The sequence below is a fragment of the Somniosus microcephalus genome, chromosome 2, assembly GCF_052327205.1.
Source record: "Somniosus microcephalus isolate GS21.2 chromosome 2, FLI_Smic_1.0, whole genome shotgun sequence".
Lineage (NCBI taxonomy): Eukaryota > Metazoa > Chordata > Chondrichthyes > Squaliformes > Somniosidae > Somniosus > Somniosus microcephalus.
This window is the reverse complement of record NC_140988.1, coordinates 348,555,734-348,578,806: the sequence shown is the minus strand read 5'-3', so window position 1 is coordinate 348,578,806 and position 23,073 is coordinate 348,555,734. Positions and strand designations below refer to the sequence as shown.

Below are 23,073 nucleotides of genomic sequence, written 5' to 3'. Positions count from 1 at the left end.
AGACCTTGGACTGATGAATAGTCTTGTCCAAATGGGTGACCTATTTTTCTCTTTCAGATGCTGACTGACCTGCTGCGTATTTGCATTTTCTGTTTATTTATCAAAGAGGACGTTTTCCAGATCACAAATATACTTGCTCTCAAATATTCTGAAATATAATATTGTAACATCATAGAAAAATAGGAGCAGGAGTAGGCCATTCGAGCCTGCTCCACCATTCAATATGATCATGGCTGATCTTCTATCTCAATACCATATTCCCGCTCTCTCCCCATATCCCTGGATGCCTTTTGTGTCTAGAAATCTATCTATCTCCTTCTTAAATATATTCAGTGACTTGGCCTCCACAGCCATCCATTAGAGGCAAATACTGTACCCGTTTCCTCTATATAAGTAACTGCAAGATCAGTAAATTTAACTAGTCATTTCTGGGAAAAAGTACAATTAATCACCATTTTAAGACTTATTCCTAAAAGGGCTGAAATGTCAAGAAAATGTTCTGTAGATTGGAAGCAATTTAAAAAATATCAAATTAAAAAAAGCCTGGAACAAAAACGGTAATTCAACAATTTGAGTTTTATTTCTTAAATACCGACAGCCAACATTTCAAAATCTGTCTTGAAAACCATTCAAAATGAAAAGTCACAAACAGGACCAACTTCCCTTAGAACTCTGCATAATGTACCTGCTTTCATACCAGCTGATATTTGGTGCAAAATAAAATACATAAGTATAAACAGGGCTCCCTCAGTAATGTGACAATGCTGAATAGATTACGATTTACTAACAGCACTCTTCTTATAAAAACTGGTTAACATATCTACTCAAAAATATATACAGGAAACTCTTCTTTTATCCGGCACCGATGGGACCGGCGTGGTGCCGGTTTATCAAAAAGTCCGGATTACAGAGAGGTATAGTAAAAGGTACGAGAGCTCCGTACACAGCAACAAATCCAGGCTTCCCTGTTGCTTAGCAACAGGTGCAGGAACCCCGCCACAGGCCAAGCGTCCCTGTTGCTTAGCAACAAGTGCAGGAACCCCGGTTACACAGCCACAGATCCAGGAACGGCCACTAATATGAAGTAAAACTTACCTGAACCTACTCCTGATTTTTGCCGGTTAACTGAGATTTCCGGTTATTTAGGTGCCGGTAAATCGAGAGTTTCCTGTACCCCACAGGTAAACAGCCATCATTTTCTGTATAGTGACTTCAGATCTTTAACCTGCATGTCACACAGTTCTGGCACAAAGCCTCTCTGTTATACCCTCGTGTTGAATTATACAAGCAAATAACTTCCATGTAACTCCCGTAAAAAAGTACATGACAATATCACACATAGGAATAGACACAAATTCACAGAATTGTGGCAGCACTATAGTTAATCAAGAATTTTACAAGCAGCCTTCCATTCCTAGATGTTTCAGTCAAGCCTAATATAGAATTCAAGATTTCGTCATGGTGTTTGTGACAAACTGTTTTCTTTCCACAATTACAGTTTTCTGAGTTCTATTAATCTTGCAACACTAATTTTAAACTGCCCGCACTGCCCGGTTAGCAGTTACTGTACAGATGAGGTGTACTATTTATAACCATGTATCTGGGTTCAATTCCCAGCAGAAGTTGTTACTCAAGCTCATTTAGCAATGCACGTAATGAATTGGCGGTTCTCAGCAGGGTTATTTGGTGCAGTGTTTCACCCAATGAAACCAAATCGGATGGATAGACAAAATACTGAGCCATGCCACCAGTCAGCAAAAGCAATAGAAGGTATGGAGAATCCTTCAGCTCACTACACTAGAACAGAATAGAGAATAGGTGAAGGTCTATTCTCAGACAGAACCTGGAGAGGAAGAAATAAAAATCCACTGCCTTACAAATAAAGAAGGCAACAAATTATAGATTATAGATCTTAATTATAGATTTATACAATTATACACTTAATTATAGATAGATTACAACAGCAAAAACATCTGCAACACAAAATGAGTGTGTAACTGACAATCAAAAATATGTAGTTTGCAACACTATTTTTATTTAAATAAGTGAGTGACTATTAGGCCACGGTTTCAGGAATAGCCCTCGAGTCCGGCTTAAGGTTGATTAGAGAGTTGCTGGCTTGTGCCAGTTCCACGATCGAAACTCGCCCTTGCTGCCTGATGAACTGAGCCACTGCTGCAAGTTCTTCTTCAGTGATGTAGATGAATTTTCCACGATCGTCTAGGACACCTGGAAGAAAATTAACTTCCGTAAATTATGAACATTATTCATGGGTTACTTCACAGCAAACGAAACAGGTTTTTCAATGCTCTATACTGCCAGTTATTTACTTACATAGAGAAAATAAAGTCAACACCAGCGAGCATTGTTTTAATTTTCCTGTTGCTAATTGCACCGTCACCACTAAAACAGTCCTGCTTTAGCCATTTGCATAATTCAGAGCGCAATTTAAAGAACTCATTGATAAGTCATTTATTTAATTGCACCAGTTGCATACCTGTCAGAGTTCCTTCAGCAATCAAATCTTGGAGTCTGTTAATAGCGTCCTTAAAAGAAATTTAAAATTATTAATCTGAAGATAAAGAATCAAAATATTGAACCACATTCTAAAATAACCTGACAATTCAGCACATGCTAGAATTAAGACTGTTTTGTGCAGGAGCCAGCAAAATATAGAAACATAGAAGATAGGAGCAGGAGTAGGCCATTCGGCCCCTCGAGCCTGCTCCGCCATTTAATGTGATCATGGCTGATCATCCAAATTCAATACCCGGTCCCTGCTTTCTTCCCATACCCCTTGATCCCTTTAGCCTCAAGAAATATATCTAACCCCTTCTTGAATATATTTAATGAATTGGCCTCAACTGTCTTCTGTGGTAGAGAATTCCACAGTTTCACCACTCTCTGGGTGAAGAAATTCCTCCTCATCTCTGTCCTAAATGGCTTACCCCTTATCCTTAGTCTGTGACCCCTGGTTCTGGACTCCCCCGCCATCGGGAACATCCTTCCTGCATCTAGTCTGTCTAGTCCTGTTAGAATTTTATAAGTTTCAATGAGATCCCCTCTCATTCTTCTAAACTCTAGCGAATATAAGCCTAATCGACCCAATCTCTCTTCATATGTCATTCCTGCCATCCCAGGCATCAGTCTGGTGAATCTTCGCTGCACTCCCTCCATGGCAAGAACAACCTTCCTCAGATAAGGTGACCAAAACTGCACACACTATTCAAGGTGTGGTCTCACCAAGGCCCTGTACAACTGCAGCAAGACATCCTTGCTCCTGTACTCGAATCCTCTCGCTATGAAGGCCAGCATACCATTTGCCTTCTTAACCGCCTGCTGCACCTGCATGCTTACCTTCAGCGACTGGTGCACAAGGACACCCAGGTCTCGTTGCACTTCCCCTTCTCCCAATCTATTGCCGTTCAGATAATAATCTGCCTTCCTGTTTTTGCCACCAAAGTGGATAAACTCGCATTTATCCACATTATACTGCATCTGCCCAATCGCCCAACCTATCCAAATCATACTGGAGTTTCTCTGCATCCTCCTCACAGCACACACGCCCACCCAGCTTTGTGTCGTCTGCAAACTTGGAGATATTACATCTAGTTCCCTCATCTAGATAATTAATATATATTGTGAATAACTATATATTCAAGGCATTTCCGCCAAGCCCAATCCTGTACTTAGCCATCATCTACAGAGAAGTCAATTTCCAGCAGGGACCACTCGGTCGTGATCAGGAACAGGAAACCTAGCTGTTTCAACTCCCCGTCCCAACTCCCCGTCCCATCCCAAGCCCAGGGACAACCCCTTCTCCCCCACCTTTTGCTGCCAACTGCAGTCAGTTGACTCGGCACAGATCAAGGACTGAATATGGAATTTTCCTGATCTCTATTAATAAGTACTTCACCAAGCAGTGCAGATTTCCGCTGGTCCGTCAGGGGAAGTCGGTAAGGTTTTGTAACAGTGAAACTGAAACGGCACGTCTACTGGATAAATCAGAACTGAAATACTGAAGAACGCTCTCCGCCCTTCACAGTAATACCTTGGGGATTATAGAATAAAATTACATCTGTATTTACTGGATGAGCAAATTCAAGAACAATAATAAGACCATTTATTGAAGTAAACCTTCAGAACATTGCTCTATGCACACACCAAATTCTAACAAGATGATTAAGATTAAATACAGATGCATCTTTCTTAAAGTTACCATACATTCATTTCCTGTTCATGGGAGCTTGCTTGGGGCAAAATTGCTTGCCACGTTTGCCTACATTAATAACAGTGTTTGCAGTTCAAATTTGGGGATATTGAGGGCATAATGAAGCTCCAAATAAGTGCAAGTAATTTCCTTTTTCTTCATCACAGGAAGAAAAGGGCTCTTTTTTGATCCAGCTTACCTGTGTCCTCAAGCCAAAATGAGAGGCAAGATCTTCCAAAAGAACAACCTTTGTACTCTAGAAAAAAAAAAGATAAAATAGTGGTCATGCAGGGCTCTCAGCAGCGTTTACAATAATCAGATTAAAAACACACGTGTACTGAAAATCACTGAAAACAATACGACAGCGTTTACTCAAAATTGTAACTTTACAAATGTTAGTCCCAAGTTGCTAATGCTGATCAAAGCTCTCAGCTGCTGCCAATTTACCAACCGATACTTGGTGCTAAAGTTCCATGCTGGCTAAAATTGAATAACCACTGGCTGTCAAAGTAAAATTTGGAACTCAAGTTTAGAATTATTGATAATTTTCAAGGTAGAAAAGGTGTTATTATCCATCCCCCCTTCTTTTTGCTCATGGACTAATTTGTGAAGGCAAAATAAATTCTTTGGAAGTTACATGTCGAAGTGTTATCCAACAGTTTGAAAAAGCAGCATCTGGTATCATTACTTCATTTTGATTCTGCTGTCAGGTTTGTAAGGCTGATCTGCAATGCTGACTATACCCACATTCCACAGAGATAAACGATAGCAAAATACTGCAGATGTTGGAAATCCGAAATAACAACAGAAAATGCTGGAAAAACTCAGCAGGTCAGGCAACATCTGTGGAGAGAAATTTGAGTTGACGTTTTGGGTCGAACCCTTCTTCAAAACTGGAAAGAAAATCTGTGATCTGACAAAAGAAGTAAAAGAAACAAAAGCAGAGAAAGAGACAATAAAAGGTGTTCGAAGCTAGACGAGATGGTAATAGGCTGAGATTAGGTGTGAAGTGTACTGGCAGGGCAAGAGATAGCTGCCAGGTGTGAGAGAGAAACAAAGGGAAAAGGGGGGGGGGGGGGGGGAGGGGAAAGGAGTGGAAAAATTACAAGAAAAATGTAATAGGGGCCGATCGCAGATCGCAGATTTTCTTTCCAGTTTTGAAGAAGGGTTCGACCCGAAACGTCAACTCAAATTTCTCTCCACGGATGTTGCCTGACCTGCTGAGTTTTTCCAGCATTTTCTGTTGTTATTCCACAGAGATAAACACTAGTCATCTTTAACAGGAAAGATTACCCCAAGAGAAATTGAAAACTTTAAAAAAAAAATAGGTAGAAGACATGCTCAGATGTGGAGATTCGCTCAACTCAAATAAGGCCGAAGAAATGCTGAAGGACGGTGCAGCCAAGCTGGAGAACTGACTACTATGGACTGAGAAATAAAGTGTGCAACCAGCCCATGGAATTCAGTTCTCATAGCCGGGAGCTGCCAAAATCTATCTTCTGTTCTTCTCTGGAGATGTGGGGACGAGATAAAAGCATGACAATGCCACCTTCGGATGACCTGATTAATGTGTGAGAGAGAGCGAGCGAGAGAGAAAGAAAAAGAGAGAGAGGCTGCCTTTTCAATATTGTAAAACATTAATTCTGCATACAATTAAAAAATATATTCACAGCTACCTCACAGTCCTATTTCCATTCACTCAGAAATGACTAAGTATGTCCAAGAAGGTTTAAGTGAATTTATGTCAGGCCATAACTACACATAAAGCAATGTTCATTTGGGATAGACCCTTAACTTAATTTTATAACAAGCCTTTATCCATAGCCAGGAAGTATATGAAAAAAATAGGATGGCTTCATGACCACAAACTGCTCCAGTATGTAGTTTAAAAACACTGCAGTATGTTTGCTGGATTACAATATTTGTCACAGTCCATCACTCATCGACATTTGGAATCAAATAATGTCACTACAAACTTGATTATTATTTGATAATCACTCTTTGTTTGGTGAAGCTTATTAATGCTTCAAACTGCATCTAAATAATGTGAAAATTACATATAACAGTCAATTAAAACAGATTTGGAAAAATTATTGCAGGATTATCAGCAAGCATGACAAAGATTTTTTTTAAAATATGTGCTCATTAAAGTGAGGGATGTTAGTATTGAGGAAGAGAGAACTTTCCGTTTCTGGCATCATATGCTTATGGAGAGAGTCAGAGCACGCAGGGATGTTCTCTTCCCTCCCCATGGGCAGAAGAGACCTCCCCAGGAGACCAAAACAGCCTGGTTGCAGATTGCAGAGGAGGACAGAAGCAGGAATGTGTTCAGGAGGACCTGGGTGCAGGGCCACAAACGTTTCAATGATCTCAGTAGATCAGGAAACGTTAGTACAAAGCCACACTCAACTTCATCCTGCTGTGCCTCTCATCACATCCCCATCACTCTGCCTTCCCTATCCTACTCCTGCACATCCTTACTCACACCAACTTACCTTGCACCTCCACCCATCCCTCTCTATCTACATTATCACTTCCCCATCTCACTAGCCACCCCTCGCACTCACCCTCATCCTAGTGCAATCATACCAATTAACAACACACAATGGTAACCACTTGGGTGTTTTATCCAATGTTTATGTAAAGTTTCTGTTACTGTGGTGTCAAACATAAAAATCTTTATTTTCAACACTTTCTTGGACAGATTTGTGTGCATCTTTGGAAGTGGCCTAGTGAGTTGCAGTGAATGGTGAGACATAACAGTACCCGCCCCCCACAATGGTGATGAGTGTGAAAGGAATGGCTTGGTCTTTGTAGGGATGCTTTATGGTGTTGGTATGGGTTGGTGCCAACCTGGCGCATCATGTGGCAGCCATATGGGTGTACAGCGTAAAGTTAACTAAATCTGGCCATGATGAGGCCACCCCTGGCCTCCCAGGCAGCAATGTGCTTGGGTGCAGATGCCCTCTGTCCTCTGTGCAGCATCAGAGAAGGTTGTTGTTGGTGCTGCTGGTGTGCCTGGTGCTGCTGGTGTTGGGGCTCATCGTGGTCCGATTCTGAGGACCAAGGTGAGACAGTATAAATGGCACCTATGTTGAAGGAATAGATGGCAGGTGAAGTACAGATGACAGAGCATTCTGGCAATGGCGAGAGGTTCTTCTAATGAGGTGACACTGGATGGAGACTTTGCTGGAAAGACTTGCATCCTGCAGAATCTGTGTTGGAAATGGACTGAGCAACAGCTTCTGCCTGAGGAAAGTGATCATCTGTCAGGTGGGAGCTTTTACTGTACATTTGATGCTGTCAAGTAATCAGCTGGAGCAATGGCCACGGAACTCCTGCCTCAGGTGGCCACGCAGTTAAATTTAAATAGTAAGTTTAAAAAGCCTGTTAAGGGTCTGACAATTAGCTGTTAATCATCTCAATTGGGTTGCCCGCCACTGCCACTCGGGAAGGCTCCCGATGACAGACGCACCTAGGGGAAAGGCGCGTGGGGGCCGGATGACAGCGGGTTCCCAACCCGCTGTCAAAAATAACAACTTTCCCACCCAACCCGCCACCAATCACGCCTGCTACCACCCTGGAAAATTCCGGCCTATATATTCTTGTACAGAGCAAATGACATTGCACTTCATTTTGCCTACAGCTGTCTTGGTTTTCTGCATCAGTTTTGCACACTATCTGTAGCCTTTAGCTCTAATGAGGTTTTCAAAAAGGCCAACACACAATGTGATTTTAAATATTCTCTAACAAATAAATGACAGTAATCATTACTGTGTTGAGTAGACAAGAACTTCATACACTGTGACAAGCAACAATGCAAGTAATGAGGTTTTCACCAGTGCACCATACTGTAATGCTCTGGAGAAAATGACTAATGGATCCAACATTAAGTCATCGACCACAATGGTCTATCCTCACTTTCATAAGAAACTGCAATTCCATCATTTCTTACCAAGTACTGTACTGTAGATATAGAACGCCTTCCTACCTACATGCAATTGTCTCTTTGAAGATACACTCCTACCTACTTCACAGTGATCTATGTACTAATATTATTCATACATCTGGCTCTTTTTAACCATTTTAGACATTTTAAACGTGCAAGCATTTTGCATACACAAATTTATGTCTTGCTACCCATTGTTACAACAGTAATGAATACAGCTTATTCGTGATCTGCGTAAAGAAACCTCAGGGTAAAGAATAATAATTTGTTCGATCATAAAAGATAATAGCACCATTTATAGGACTTATTAACCAAGCCCAAAATGAAGATGGGGAGGAACAATGTCAAAAAACATTGTGTGCACGCATAAAACTGGTACTCTCACACATCTGCGAATCTGAAATGGATCTGCGCACTCATTTTATTTTAATGCAGTCTTTTACTATCCAATTTTCAATAATCAAAATTACTGGGTGGCCACCACCAAAACCAGAATGTCCGGGTCAAAGTCAGATGGGTGTCTGCCTTAAGCAAAGTTTCTGCTTCTCAACTAGAGGCTCAAGTCCTAGAGTTACCCATTCACTGCAGCTCACCAGTCACTGGAGACAAGTTTTCCAAGTCTCTGATGGGCTGTTTATATACCAAATTGGAGCCGTAACAAGTACTAAATAAACATCTGGAGGTGAACACAGGGTATTTATTTTGAGTGCTTAGAATGTCAAAGTACCATAATGCCAAATGCATTAGCATCCACCACTGCCTACAGACTGATTCATAAACCACTTCCATACATCCAAGTAAGATAGCGAAAATAACATTTATGCCTAATTAGTCACATCATCATCTTTCACTCTTGTCTTGCAGTTTATCTCTTGCCTACTCACCAGCTGCATAAATCACTAAGAAAGTGGAGGTGTTCAACTACTTCCCTGAAAGATAGGGTGTTTTTGAATAGTCAGAACATTTAAATCATATTACATTGCTGGAGGGCCCAGCGGGGGAGGTGCTGATTAACGTCTGGCTTCAGGACAAGTACATTTGTTTTTAACAACTGACATAAACTACATTAAAATTACAAGCACGTTGCTTTTAGAAACAAGTATGATTTTTGAAAAGTAAAGTGTTTAATTATTTGGACACACACACACACACACACACACACACACACACACACACTCTCACACACACACACTCTCTCACACACACACACTCTCTCACACACACACTCTCTCTCTCACACACACACACACACACACACACTCTCACACACACACACACACACACACACACACACTCTCACTCACACACTCTCACTCACACACTCTCACTCACACACTCTCACTCACACACTCTCACTCTCTCACTCACACACTCACACACACACACACTCTATGTGGATAACTTAACACTAAACTTCAATCAGGCAATTATTCTACAAAATTGCATTCTGGAAAATTGTTTTTTTTCCTGTAAGAAGAAATAATGTAACAACATATTCTTAAATGTAGAGTAACAGTAACACAGTAGTAAGCAAATATTAGATCTGAAATATGGTGGAAGTGCGGGTTTCTATTTCCCCTCCCGACAATGAACTGAAAACAGCTAACTTAAAAAAACAAAACTAAGAAGCAAAACCCTTTCAAATTAGAAGTAAATACAGCTCATCCAAAAGAGGATTTATGATTTAATCCATCTCACTTCATCTATCCCCACCTTCAAAAATCTCCAGACCCATTTCTTCAACCAACTCTTTAAGTCACCGTCCCATTTTCTCACTAACTCCTGCTCATTGTCCATTCCCCCTCCTCTATGAAGCAGCTAGGGATGTTTTGTGCATTAAATGGAGCTATAAGTGTGAGTGGCTATTGTTGTTGTAACCTTTATAGAAAGCAAAACATGTGCAACTCTCTTCTGGTATGAAACACACAAGGGGCTCAATTTTCATTGTGCCATGGAGTCGGGATTGGAGGCGTGCGGGGGGTTAAAATCCCGAAATCGGGGGTCGCGACCCCAACCTGCCCTCAAACCAGTTTCAAAGGAGGCAGGTACCTGCCCCGCACTGGGACCCGCCTACCCGAGGCGGGAAGGGATTAGTGCCAATTAACTGCCTGTTAACAGGTAGTTAACAGGCAGTTTTTAGCCTAATCCCTATTTTTAAGCTTGAACTGTGGAATTCCCGACGTCTCCAAACTGTTGGAGGAGTCGGGCCGTCGGGTTGAAGGGGTCGAGATGTCGGTTTTCAGGTGAGTGATGTGTGCATGAGTGCAAAGGTAAGTGTGTTTGGTGTGTCTAAAGTGATTAAAGAAGTGTAAATTATCTTTTCTTACCTTTTCAGCCTTCCTTCCTTTAGGTTCGGGGAGTCCTTCATCTCACCGGCACAGAAAGCAGAATGGCTGCGAACTGTCAAAAGTGACAGCCTGCAGCTTTCTGTGCAGGAGAGATTTCTAACTGAGTCTGTAGAGAAGGAGTCATGTTAGAAGTATGACTGTCGGTGTTTGACAGCTTCAAACAGCTGTGAAACACTGATATTTCATCTGTCAAAACCACTTGACAGATGAAATGTCAATCTGTGACGTCACCTGTTGCCGGGTGGCCCTTAATTGGCCTGCTGAACCCGCTGGGCGGGCTCAACAAGGTCAATCAAGTTAAAATCACGTGGAATGGCCGCATCTCGATGGAGGCGGGACTACAGCCCCGAAAGTTGTAGTCCCGCCTCCAACCCGACTCCTGAATGAAAATCCAGCCCAAGGAGTCCGTCTTTAGCCTAACCCACCCAGTGGAAAACTGACGGCATCGGAACGGCTGATGTTTATCGTTCTACTGAAGTCAATGGAAAGTAAAATCGTGCGGAGGGTAAAACAGGCAACCGATCCGATCAAGTCAGTTTCCCTCTGGGAGGGTTAGGTTAAAATTACCCCCACAAATTATGGAAATCTGAAATCAAAACAAAAACTGCCAGAAATGCAAAGCAAGTCAACGAACATCTGAAAGAGAATGAAAGGCTAATATTTTGTGTGTGATCTGAAACATTAACTGATCTTTCTCTGTCAGATGCTGATTGGCGTGTTGTCCTTTTCTACGAGGTGATGTGTTATAACCTCGCTACCAGAGAAATTGTCATGACCGAATTTATTTCATCAATGATTAGGGGGATTTTCAAGTGGATTTAGCTACTAATTCAGTGATATTAAATTGTTGAACATTTATCTGGCTGATACATGAAATAGAAGTTGTTACCAATTCTGGTCTGCTGGAGATACTTTCTCAGGTACAGCGGCTTTACTCACAACTAAGTAAATTGAGCATCTTACTTTTTAAATGGAGTAGATTCATAGCACCCTATATCTACTTATACGATAGCATAACCCGTGGATGGAACAATAGCATCCCCTCGTGACCTGGGCTGGATATTCGTGTTTTTCACATGTGTACTTCAATCTCTTTTGAGGCAAACCAAAAAAAAAACATGGTGAGGCGAGGTTTAATATGTATTGTTAAGCTGCTCAATTTCACAGCAAGTGATCAACCAGAGTAACTGTTACTTCAATTGGAATAACTTGCTTTTGTGTAATAATACAAAAATAATGCATATGTTACACTTCCCTACATCAGTGGGTTCACAGAAATCACAGAAACCTCACAGTGCAGATAGAGGCCATTTCGGCCCATCGAGCCTGCACCGGCACATATCCCACCCGATCCCCGTAACCCCTACACCAACACATATCCCACCCTATCCCCGTAACCCCACGTATTTAATCCCCCTAACACTAAGGGTCAATTTATCATAGCCAATCAACCTAACCCGCACATCTTTGGACTGTGGGAGGAAACCGGAGCACCCGGAGGAAACCCACGCAAACACGGGGAGAATGTGCAAACTCCACACAGACAGTCGCCCGAGGCCGGATTCAAACCCGGGTCCCTGGCGCTGTGAGGCAACAGTGCTAACCACTATGCCACCGTGCTGCCCGTTGTTTTTGCTCGACTTAACAAACCAATTCCTAACTCCCTTTGCACTGTGTCCTTCTCCCAGCCCTTTTTTGGGGCCTCACTGCTTTTTGTTCCAAAAACTTAACTGCCTGCCTGTGTCCCAGTCTCTTGACTTATAAAAGGCTTTCTAGTGCAATTGGTGTGAGGTTATTGAATTGCTTAGACAGGAGAACAAGTTGTACAGTTACAGTCTGTGGGGAAACATCAAAGTTAGCTCATGAGCATCTTAACTGCCTATTGTCTCAGACCCCTCCAATTTGTTTAAAACTTGCATGAATACGCTACACTTTAAAACATTTAAAGCAACTCTTGCCCCCAAAGCCTTCCTGTGGAAAAATTGCCCCCCCCCTCCAAAAAAAGCCAAAACATGACAACACTAAATAAGAATTTTACACAAGTTGAACATTTGTCTGCCTTCACAAAGTCCCCCTTGCAATTTTTCAGAAGATTAATCAGACAAACCGACGTAACATAAAATATAACCATTACCTTGATGTAGTTGGTGAACTCCTGCAGAAGGTTCTGGGACTGTGAAAAAGAACAAAAACAATGAAATAGGCAAAGATTGAAAAAATTAATAAAAGAACAGCTTCACTATACATTACAATTTTGTATAACAATGCTAGTCACTGTTTCTTAACTTCTTCACTACGGTATTGTAGCAATTCTGAAAAATCACAAGTTCTGTTTTAACAAAGTTAGACGTTTCACTTTCTCTTTCGTCAAGTTTCTCACTGGGATTGGAGAATAGTGCCTTTTGTCAGGAAACCTTTAGCAAGGAAATTAAAGGAGGATGATAACTTCAGTGCAATATTATATAAGGTCTTTTATACTGAAGTGAGAAAGAACTTAGCATAACACAAGAACCAAAAGTAGCTTTGTAATGGGGAACTCATCAGCCGCATTAGATAACTTGTTGCTACTTTCAGCTTAGACATGAAAGCACACAAGATTCACAGAGCAAAAGAAAGGTTGTTGATTGAAATGACGTTTTAATAATTCAGTTTGTCAATGACGACCAAAATTACTTGCTTAGACAGGAGAACAAGTTGCACAGTTACAGTCGGTGGGGAAACAACATCAAAGCTAGCTCATGAGCATCTTAACTGCCTATTGTCTCAGACCCCTCCAATTTGTTTAAAACTTGCATGAATACGCTACACTTTAAAACATTTAAAGCAACTCTTGCCCCCAAAGCCTTCCTGTGGAAAAATTTCACAAAGTCCCTCTTGCAATTTTTCAGAAGATTAATCAGACAAGCCGATGTAACAGAAAATATAACCATTACCTTGATTGGAAAGTTGCAATGCCTGCACTATGAATGCAGGATATGTTATTAATCCACTAGATCTACGTACTCCACTTTATCACACCACCTTTCATATAAAATTGTATTCCACTGATCAAACATTTAATAAAATGCAAATAAAGTGCATTATTGATCTCTTGTACCTTCCTTTTAAATTTGTTCCAGTAACATTCATATTTGATGTTATAATTAAAGTAAATTGTGAATAATTAAGGCAAGAGGTGCTATTAATTCCCATCAAACCCAGTATGTTAAGCATCATAGAAATTTACGGTACAGAAGGAGGCCAGTCAGCCCATTTGTGTCTGTGCCGGAAAGAATAGTCTGCACGACTGCACTTTGGATATTTTATCGAATATTGCTACTTAGTTTCCTTTAGTCAGTCCCGACAGTAGAGACAGCATCTCAATTATATTGTGTTTCTCAGTTTGACTATCAGGACAGGGCTAAAGTTATAAATCAATATACAAACCATGTATAAAACACCTACAAAAAAAATAGTGCAATTCACAACTGTTGCATTAAGAGCAACATCGAGCACCACTAAATGCTAGTAAGTAGTACTCTTGCTGCTAGAATAATAAATAAACTACGAATTCCATACCTATAACACGTGGCAGGAAAGGTATAGAAAGAAACATCTACATCAGAAATATCCAACCACAAATGCTGTCGCTATTAATAATTTTCATAAATGTTATTCAAAGTCTCTACTTAAATAAAACACCAAACTAAAGGACTGAAATCCATGTTTTGCATTTGCACCAACTTTTCCACTAAATTTAGAAGAAATTCTCATAATTCCTATAAAGCAGAAATAAATTTATTTTAATGTTTGAACATTTTTCTACCTAACATTGCTAGAATTTCAGTGAGGCTGCACTCCTAACCAGGCAAATAAAAACATCCACCTTAAAAAAAAAAAAATCAAATAAGCTTCTCTTTTAAAATTCTACCGCACCGCCAGCAAGCTTGAACTATCGCCAGGAGCTGATGCTCGCTGTGCAATGTCCAGTAAACCTCTGAATGGTTTTACGTAAACAATTACCTCCTCTTCTGCTGGTTCTACCTCGATTCCTTCCTCTTCAACAATAAATGATTCTTTCAACTTCAGGTATTCTTCGTGCTCTCGCCGTTGCTTTTCTTCCCATGCTTTTCTCAATTCTTCTTCCTTTTGTCAATGCAACAAAAAAGAAAATGGTTTTCAAGCAGGCATTGCATGTTTTACAATAAACTTGAATTCTAAAATGAAATTCAACTAAATAGAACAAAAACATTCTGATCGTCACCCATTGTTTGTGCACGACGTGAAGTACATATGTGCAGCTGACAAAGTGTAACCCATGTACTGTGCAGGTGCATTATATTCAGTTATGTGTTTATGAAGATATGCCACACTTATATAGGAAGCAACCTCTACAATTTGCATAACTGTGTTTCCTAATTAGTATTGGGAAGTCCCTTTTCACCCCCAACAGTGCAGCTTAGATGTCAAGATGCCAAACATTTTTTTTTTTGAAGGCAGAACATTCTAGGGCCCGAATGCTTCAAGCTGCATTAACAGCAACTGAGGTACTGTATATGCATGTCTACAAAATGGCCCTACACTGAACAAAAATAAAATCGCATATTAGCTAGAAGGAAGAAAACAAGAGGCAAATACACGGCGCTTTCTGAATCAAGTGTCTCTGGAAGAATATGAAGATGTACTGCTCATTATCGTAACTTCTGTTCCAATTACCCATGCCTATTTGAATTCTATGCGGTCGCAATTCTTTGTTGGAATAGTAAATTCTCCCATTAGTGGAGTATGGCAGCGAGTTTATTTTCACTGGGATGGTGGGGGAAGAAGGAAGGGAGCATTTCCATTAAACTGAACTTTTTAATCACTCGTTTCAAACATTGCAGGAGGAAAAGGGACCTTGAAAAACAATTATTTACACTTTTCAAATGGGACCAAAAAGAAATACTTTTTTTTTTTTTAAATCACTTGTAGAAGTAAAAGCAAATATTAAAAAAAAGAGTGCAGAGAGCAGCCCAGAACCTATTTTGAAAAAAAAATCATAGTAATATCAAGGAAAAATGCAGCATAATAAGATGCCGGATTTAACAATGATAAAAACTGAATCACACAAATAAGTTATAGCAACCAAGCTGTGCCCAGATGTATTTCATAAAAGAAAGCTCCTTTTAGCTCCAAGATACACTTAGATAATCTAGTAGTTATGTTACTGGACTAGTAATCCAGAGAACACAAGTTCAAATCCCACCACTGCAGTTTTAAGAATTTGAATTCATTTTTTAAAAATCTGCTGATATAAAGCTGGTTTCAGTAAAAGACCAGGAATCTGTCAGATTGTCGTAAAAGCCTAACTAGTTTACTAACGTCCTTTAGGGAAGGGAACCTGCTATCCTTACCCGGTCTGGCCTATTTGCGACGCCAGTCCCACACCAAATGGCTTCGGAAGTGGCCTAGCAAGCCACTCAGTCGCATCAAATCCGCTAGCAGCGGTTCAAGGAGGCCCACCCACCAGCTTCTCAGGGCAACTAGGGATGGGCAATAAATGTCGGCCTTGCCAGCGACACCCGCGTCCCAAATGCGAGTAGAAAAGAAAACATCCGCTTGAGATACTACAGAAACAAGCATCTCTTATTTCACCTCTATTTACGTGCAATCATCACCAATATAAACATAACCACCATGTCTAGGGGCACAGGAACGAACAGATGTGACTGACTGCTGTAAAATCTGGTGTATGATGCGCCTTTTATGGCCACTCAATATAGGATTACAACCCATAATATTTATATCAAAATGGCAACAATAACTTGGATGGTATATTTAATGATTAGTCATGGGTAGATGGATCTGCCCCAGCCAATCCTCTAGCGATTCATGCAGGTACAATTATCCCAATGCTTTGTAGATTATATGATTCTGGTTAAATTGGACTATGATCAGGACTCTCCCTTGCGCCACCCAACTAAAAAAAAAAAAATCAGAATGCCAGCATTACTAAAAAGCACATTGATGTAAAGAACAATCACTTTGTTTGGAAGGATGAGTAGACAGGGTAGAGGGAGCAAGTGGGAGTTGAGGGCTACAAGCAGAAGGAAACAAATAAACGCACAGAAGCAAACAACACCCAAGAACTAATCCATCAATTAAATCTAATGACTGACATTCTTGGCGTGGGCACTTAAGTGTTCAAAACGAATGAATTCCTAGTGATGGACAGTATATGCCCAAGGGTGCAAAGTAACATAGTCTACAAAGTACTGACAGTCATCACAAGGGAGTCAATCAATACAGCGGAGGTCCAGCTAAATTGAGAACAGACCAACGTGGTACTGATTTTCAAAAAAAAGGCCAACAGAACATATCATGGTAACGACAGACCCATTGGGCAGGATTTTCATTGGGCCGTGGAGGCGGGATTGGAGGCGTGTGGGGGGTTAAAATCCCGAAATCGGGGGGGCACGAACCCATCCCGTCCCCAACCCGCCTCCATGCCAGTTTCAAAGGAGGTGGGTACCCGACCCGCACTGGGACCCGCCTCCCCGAGGCGGGAAGGGGATTAGTGCCAATTAAATGCCTTGGTGTGGAGATGCCGGAGTTGGACTGGGGTGGACAAATGTAAGAAGTCACACAACACCAGGTTATAGTCCAACAGCTTTATTTGAAGTCACAAGCTTTCGGAGCGCTGCTCCTTCGTCAGGTGAAGTGGAGAGATGCATAAAGACACAGCTTATATAGTCAGAGAATAATGTCAGATGTTTACAGGTAATCTTTCTAACTGCCATTTATCACACCTCGGCAGAGAGATAATCACAGCAATCAAAGGTGTGAATGGTGTCCAAACAGGTCTGACTATATAAGCTGTGTCTTTATGCATCTCTCCACTTCACCTGACGAAGGAGCAGCGCTCCGAAAACTTGTTGTAGTGTCCGTGTGTAGATAAAGACACTGAAGACAGGAGTTGGTTCATAGGTATTTACTAAGCAAGTCTGGGGGGGGGTTTCTAAAGGATATACACAATACACAGGCTTATATAGCCCAAGTGGCAATTACCGGCATTACGCACACCTGGGGCTCTTAAAGGCACATACACCATAATTGCTCTTAAAGGCACATACACCACACTTGTGACTTCAAATAAAACTGTTGGACTATAACCTGGTGTTGTGTGACTTCTTACAATTAAATGCCTGTTAGGTAGTGCAGAGGTAAGTGTGTTTGGTGTGTGTACAGGTAAGTGTGTTTGGTGTGTGTAAAGTGTTTAAAGAAGTTTTACTTACATGTACTTACCTTTACAGCCTTCCTTCCTTCAGGTCTTGGGAGTCCCTCATCTCACCGGCACAGAAAGCAGAATGGCCGTGAGCTGTAAAAAGTTCCAGCATTCAGCTTTCTGTTCCGGGGAGATCTCTAAATCATCCCGGAGAGGAAGGAATTAACCTGGAGTACAGATTGTCAGTGTTTGACAGCTTCAAACAGCTGTGAAACGCTGATATTTCATCTTTCAAAAGGTCTTGACAGATGAAATATCAATCTGTGACGTCACCTGTTGCCAGGTGGCCCTTAATTGGCCTGCTGAGCCCGCTGGGCGGGGTCAACAAGGGAAAATTGCGTGGGTTGGCTAGAACTCGATGGAGGCAGGACTACAACCCCGAAAGTTGTAGTCCCGCCTCCTCAATGAAAATCCAGCCCATTATTCCTACACAGATAACTAGTGATATAATGGGATCGATTATTAGAAAGAAACTTGAGGAACACCTTGATGGCAATAATCTAGTAAATAGCAGGTCTGTATCGTGCTCTGGTCAGGCGCACCTCACCAGTACTGCATTCGGTTCTCGTCACCAAAAGACAAGGGAAACATCCAAGTCGTAGATACATGCAGAGCAGGGTCACAAGGCTGATCCCTGGTGTGAAAGGACTGGAGTTATGAAGAAAGGTCAGACTCTTCAGCCTTGAAAGGAGGTGAATGAGAGGTGAACTTGTAGAGGTAAACAATGCAAAATGGAAAAGTTAATCCTGAGAACTATTTCAAGTTATACTATAACTGTATGACAAGGGAACATTGATACAAACTGCTAAAAACACAAGCCTAGGATTGAGGAAGCACAAAGAGTGACTAATACATGGAGTGATCTTCTACATAGGGGTGTGGAGGCATAAACTGGGGAATCAGTCAAGGGGCAATTGGAGGTGGGAATGTAGTTTTCCATAGAAAGATTAGCTGGTTGGCATTTCTCATCTGTACTTAGCTTTGTATACATACCCACCCAATACTCCAATAACCCAAAAGAGAAAAAAAGAGAAATAAAACCGACAAGCTTGTGAGTGGGTCCAGTCTTTCAGATCCCCATCAACATAAAACTCGTATCCATGTATACTCTACTGTTGAGGTATTCACCATTTACACAACTATTGTGCATCACGGCAGCATTCGACCAAGTGTGGCATCAAGGAACCCTAGTAAAACTGAAGTCATTGGGGATCAGGGGGAAAACTCTCCAGCAGCTGGAGTCATAACTGGCAGAAAGGAAAATGGTTATGATTGCTGGAGGCCAATCATCCCAGCCCTAGGGCATGGTTGCAGGTCAGCATCCTAGGCCCAACTTCCTTCAGTTGCTTCATCAATGACCTACCCTCCATCATAAGGTCAGAAGTGGGGCTGTTTGCAGTTGCTTGCACAAACTTCATCTCCATTCGTAATTCCCCAAAGCAAAGCACTCCATGCCTGCATGACTTGAACATCTAGGTTTGGGCTGATAAATGGCAAGTAACATTCGCGCCGCACAAGTGCCATGTAATGACCATCTCCAACAACAGAAAGCCTAAGCACCTCCCATTAACATTTAATGGCATTATCATCGCAGAGTCTCTCATCATCAACATCCTGGGGTACACCTTTGACCAGAAACTTTACTAGACCAGCCACATAAATGCCATGGCTACTAGAGCATATCAGAGGCTGTGTATTCTGTGGTGAGTGGCTCACATCCTGACACCCCAAAACCTCTCAATTTACAAGGCACAAGTCAGGAGTGTGATGGAGTTACCTAGGTGGGTGCAGCTGCAACAACATTCAAGAAGCTCGACACAATCCAAGAGAAAACAGTCTGCTTCATAAGCACCTCACCCACTAGCATAAACATCCACGCCCTCCACCACCAGCGTACCGTGGCTGCAGTGTGCGTTATCTGCAGGATGCATTGCAGCAACTCGCAAAAGCTTCTTTGGCAACACCTTCCAAACCAGCGACCTCCACCACCTAGGGCAAAGGGCAGCAGGTGCATGGGAACACCATTACCTCCAAGTCATACACCTTCCCGACGTGGACATACATTGCCAATCCTTCATCGTCGCTGGATCAAAATCCTGGAACTCTCTACCTAACAGCACTATGGGAGTATGTTCACATAGAAACATAGAAGATAGGAGCAGGAGTAGGCCATTTGGCCCCTCGAGCCTGCTCCGCCATTCAATGAGATCATGGCTGATCATCCAATTTCAGTACCCTGTTCCTGCCTTCTCCCCATATCCCTTGATCCCTTTAGCCTTAATCTAACTGCTTCTTGAATATATTTAATGAATTGGCCTCCACTGTCTTCTGTGGTAGAGAATTCCACAGGTGCACCACTCTCTGGGTGAAGAAATTCCTCCTCATCTCTGTCCTAAATGGCTTACCCCTTATCCTTAGACTATGACCCCTGGTTCTGGACGCCCCGACCATCAGGAACATCCTTCCTGCATCTAGTGCACGACACGGACTGCAGTGATTCAAGAAGAAAGCCCAGCACCACCTTCTCAGGGCAACTAGGAATGGGCAATAAATGCCAGCCTTAGCAGCGACGCCCACATCCGAGAATTATTATTTTTTAAATACAGATGTCTTGATTGGCAGTTTTATTTGTTACAAGAGCCAGTTATGAAGCAAAAAGGCAGATCATAAGAGGTGTAAAAAAAACACATTTTTTATCTTCTTGGGGTGACAAATCAGCAGTTTCAGTGTGAGCTCTGCAACAGCGGCTTTGTATTTGGCAGCAGGCTGCTGCTGCTCCATTGCTTGATGTTCATCTCACTGAAGGTTCTGGCTCCAGCTGCTTGTTTTATTCTCAAAAGGACTGAGCCATGAGCAGGAATTCCTGATCTCACAACTAAAACACAGAGGCCAATGGCAGAGTGAAGCAACAGTAGGAGCTGCGGCCATGATCATCACTAAGAAAAGATTCAGCGAGAGGAAGTGCTTCTTTGTGAATTGGGGAAAGGGGATTTAAGACTTGCATTTATATAGCGCCTTTCATGACCTCAGGATGTTCCAAAGCACTTTACAGCCAATGAAGTATTTTTTTGAAGTGTAGTCACCGTTGTAATGTAGGAAACGCGGCAGCCAATTTGCGCTCAGCAAGCTCCCACAAACATCAATGTGATAATGATTAGATAATCTGTTTTAGTGATGTTGATTGAGGGATAAATATTGGCCAGGACACCAGGGAAAACTCCCCTGCTCTTCATCAAAAATGTGCTGTGGGATCTTTTATGTCCACCCGAGAGAGCAGACGGGGCTTCGGTTTAACGCTTCATCCAAAAAACGGCACCTCCGACAGTGCAGCACTCGCTCAGTACTGCACTGGTGGGTCAGCCTATATTTTTGTGCTCAAGTCTCTGGACTTGAATGGAGTGTGTCTGTATGAAGGGGGCAGAAAGCCTCTGCATGGGGGGGGGGGGGGGTGGGGGGGGAAAGAGAGAGAGAGAGAGAGAGAGAGAGAGAGAGAGAGAGAGTGTAGAGCTTCTGTGGAGGATGGGGGTGGGGAAGATAATTTCATTGTGTAGGAGCAGAGAGGAGAGTGACATTTCAGGTAGTTTGCTATGTCGAATATGGATAACCTTATATATGTTATTTATTTACCATTTTCTTAATAAGATTGAAAATCTATCAATTGTGAAACAAAAAGGTGGGTTCTAGAATGAATCATTTATTAATCATTAAAATGAATGTTCTAAAATGCACCATTATCAAACATGACCCAGAAATACACATTCAAGCAGTGGCCAATAAAAAAAGCTTGCAGATGGAGGAAAAAAACAACCAAAAAAGGCCAAGTCTGTTTTTATCTTAACTGGGTCATGCAAAATGGGAAGTTAACAATTGTGCTGAAGTAAAAGTTCAAGATCAGTTCTTAAGTCAAGCACAAGCGATTAGTGGACGATAATCAAATCTGTGAAAGGTTGGGCCTCACCACACTATCTTTTATTTTTAGGGCAGAATCACATGTCACAAGAAGACAATCATGCCATTGAACTGGATCTGTAACGTCCTCAGGGCACGAAACAGGAGTTTGCATCCTTATTGCAGCCTTGGGGAACATTGTGAGTTCCTCTAATACAAAAGCAAAATACTGCGGATGCTGGAAATCTGAACAAAGCGTCTGGAGAGAGAAACAGAGTTAACGTTTCAGGTTGATGAAGGGTAATCGACCTGAAACGTTAACTCTGTTTCTCTCCCCGCAGATGCTGCCTGAACTGCTGAGTATTTCCAGCATTTTCTGTTTTAATTCAGAGTTCCACACTGTTCCCTGTTTTCCATCAACAATCTTGTGCTCTCGACAATCACCAAGTTTGTGACAGCACCATATCTTTATGGCCCTGTAATACACCAAAAAAGACAAAAATATATTTGATAAAAGCTAGAAGTCTATGTGGGCTCAATTAGCCAACATAAAAGGAATGTGTGAATTAACTCTACAACGATGTAGATCAGTTTTTGCCATTCTAAAACACTTTGGGGTCGAGTTTCCGCCAATAATACCAGCACAATCCAGGCGGAATCAGCCAAACCAGCGCAAAAGATCAGGGAATTTTAAACGCAAGTGTGTTATGGCCAAAACCACTTTTCATTCTCGTTTTCCGCTGGTTCAAAGTTCAATTTGGCCGGATCAGGCCCCGCCCACAAATCTTGCCATGCCCCCAGGTCGAAATTGTGAGATTCTGCCGACGGCTCTGGTTCGGGAAGGCTCTTCAATTTGCGCTCATTTTCTTAGGCACAGAGGCACCAGTAGGCATGTTTTAAACGTTTTTTCCATATCAAAAAATATGTAATTTACTAAGAAATGGACTAATGTACACCAATAAAGCTAGTACTGTAAATGGTTCAGTATAGTTTGATCAAATCATTTTCAGTGTTTTTAAATCTGGTAACTCAGGTGGAGGACTGGACACCCTTATTAAAAATGCTTATTTGGGTGATAAACCCATTTTCAGCTGTATTAATAAAACTGCATCAGGTTACCACTCTTAAATACATCAAGGAATACTTTTTAATAGAAATAAATAAAGAAGAAACAATCCTACTGCACTGCCCGAATCCGCTGGTGCATGGAAGATTTTACGTGTGATTATGCAAATGAATTTTAGTGGAAACTTGAACTGTAACCTAACCAGCGCAATCTCAAGCGCACTTTGGGTGCAAATTCCTGATTGCGCCCAAAGCGGAAACTCTATTCCTTTGTTAAACAGCCCTGCTGACAGGCTATATTCAAAATTTCGTCAGACAGCACTGAAATTTTGTACTTTCTAAATATCTAGTGTCACAAACTGCTACTATC

At 41.7% G+C, this 23,073-nt stretch overlaps 1 protein-coding gene across 2 annotated transcripts in view; it reads right to left on the bottom strand.

The window, feature by feature from the left end:
* Positions 1 to 557: 557 nt before the first annotated feature.
* Positions 558 to 23,073, bottom strand: part of ddrgk1 (DDRGK domain containing 1) — a 99,407-nt gene continuing 76,891 nt past the window's right edge. Inside the window, exons 5-9 of one of the 2 annotated variants that reach the window (XM_085975507.1) lie at positions 14,510 to 14,632; positions 12,642 to 12,680; positions 4,410 to 4,466; positions 2,498 to 2,546; positions 558 to 2,229 (exon numbers count right to left, since the gene is read on the bottom strand). In XM_085975507.1, coding sequence (XP_085831633.1) covers positions 2,057 to 2,229; positions 2,498 to 2,546; positions 4,410 to 4,466; positions 12,642 to 12,680; positions 14,510 to 14,632 — 441 coding nt within the window. In that variant the 3' untranslated portion in view covers positions 558 to 2,056. Of the gene's footprint in view, positions 2,230 to 2,497; positions 2,547 to 4,403; positions 4,467 to 11,470; positions 11,600 to 12,641; positions 12,681 to 14,509; positions 14,633 to 23,073 lie in introns of those variants that run through there. The other variant, XM_085975508.1, reaches the window with a different exon arrangement.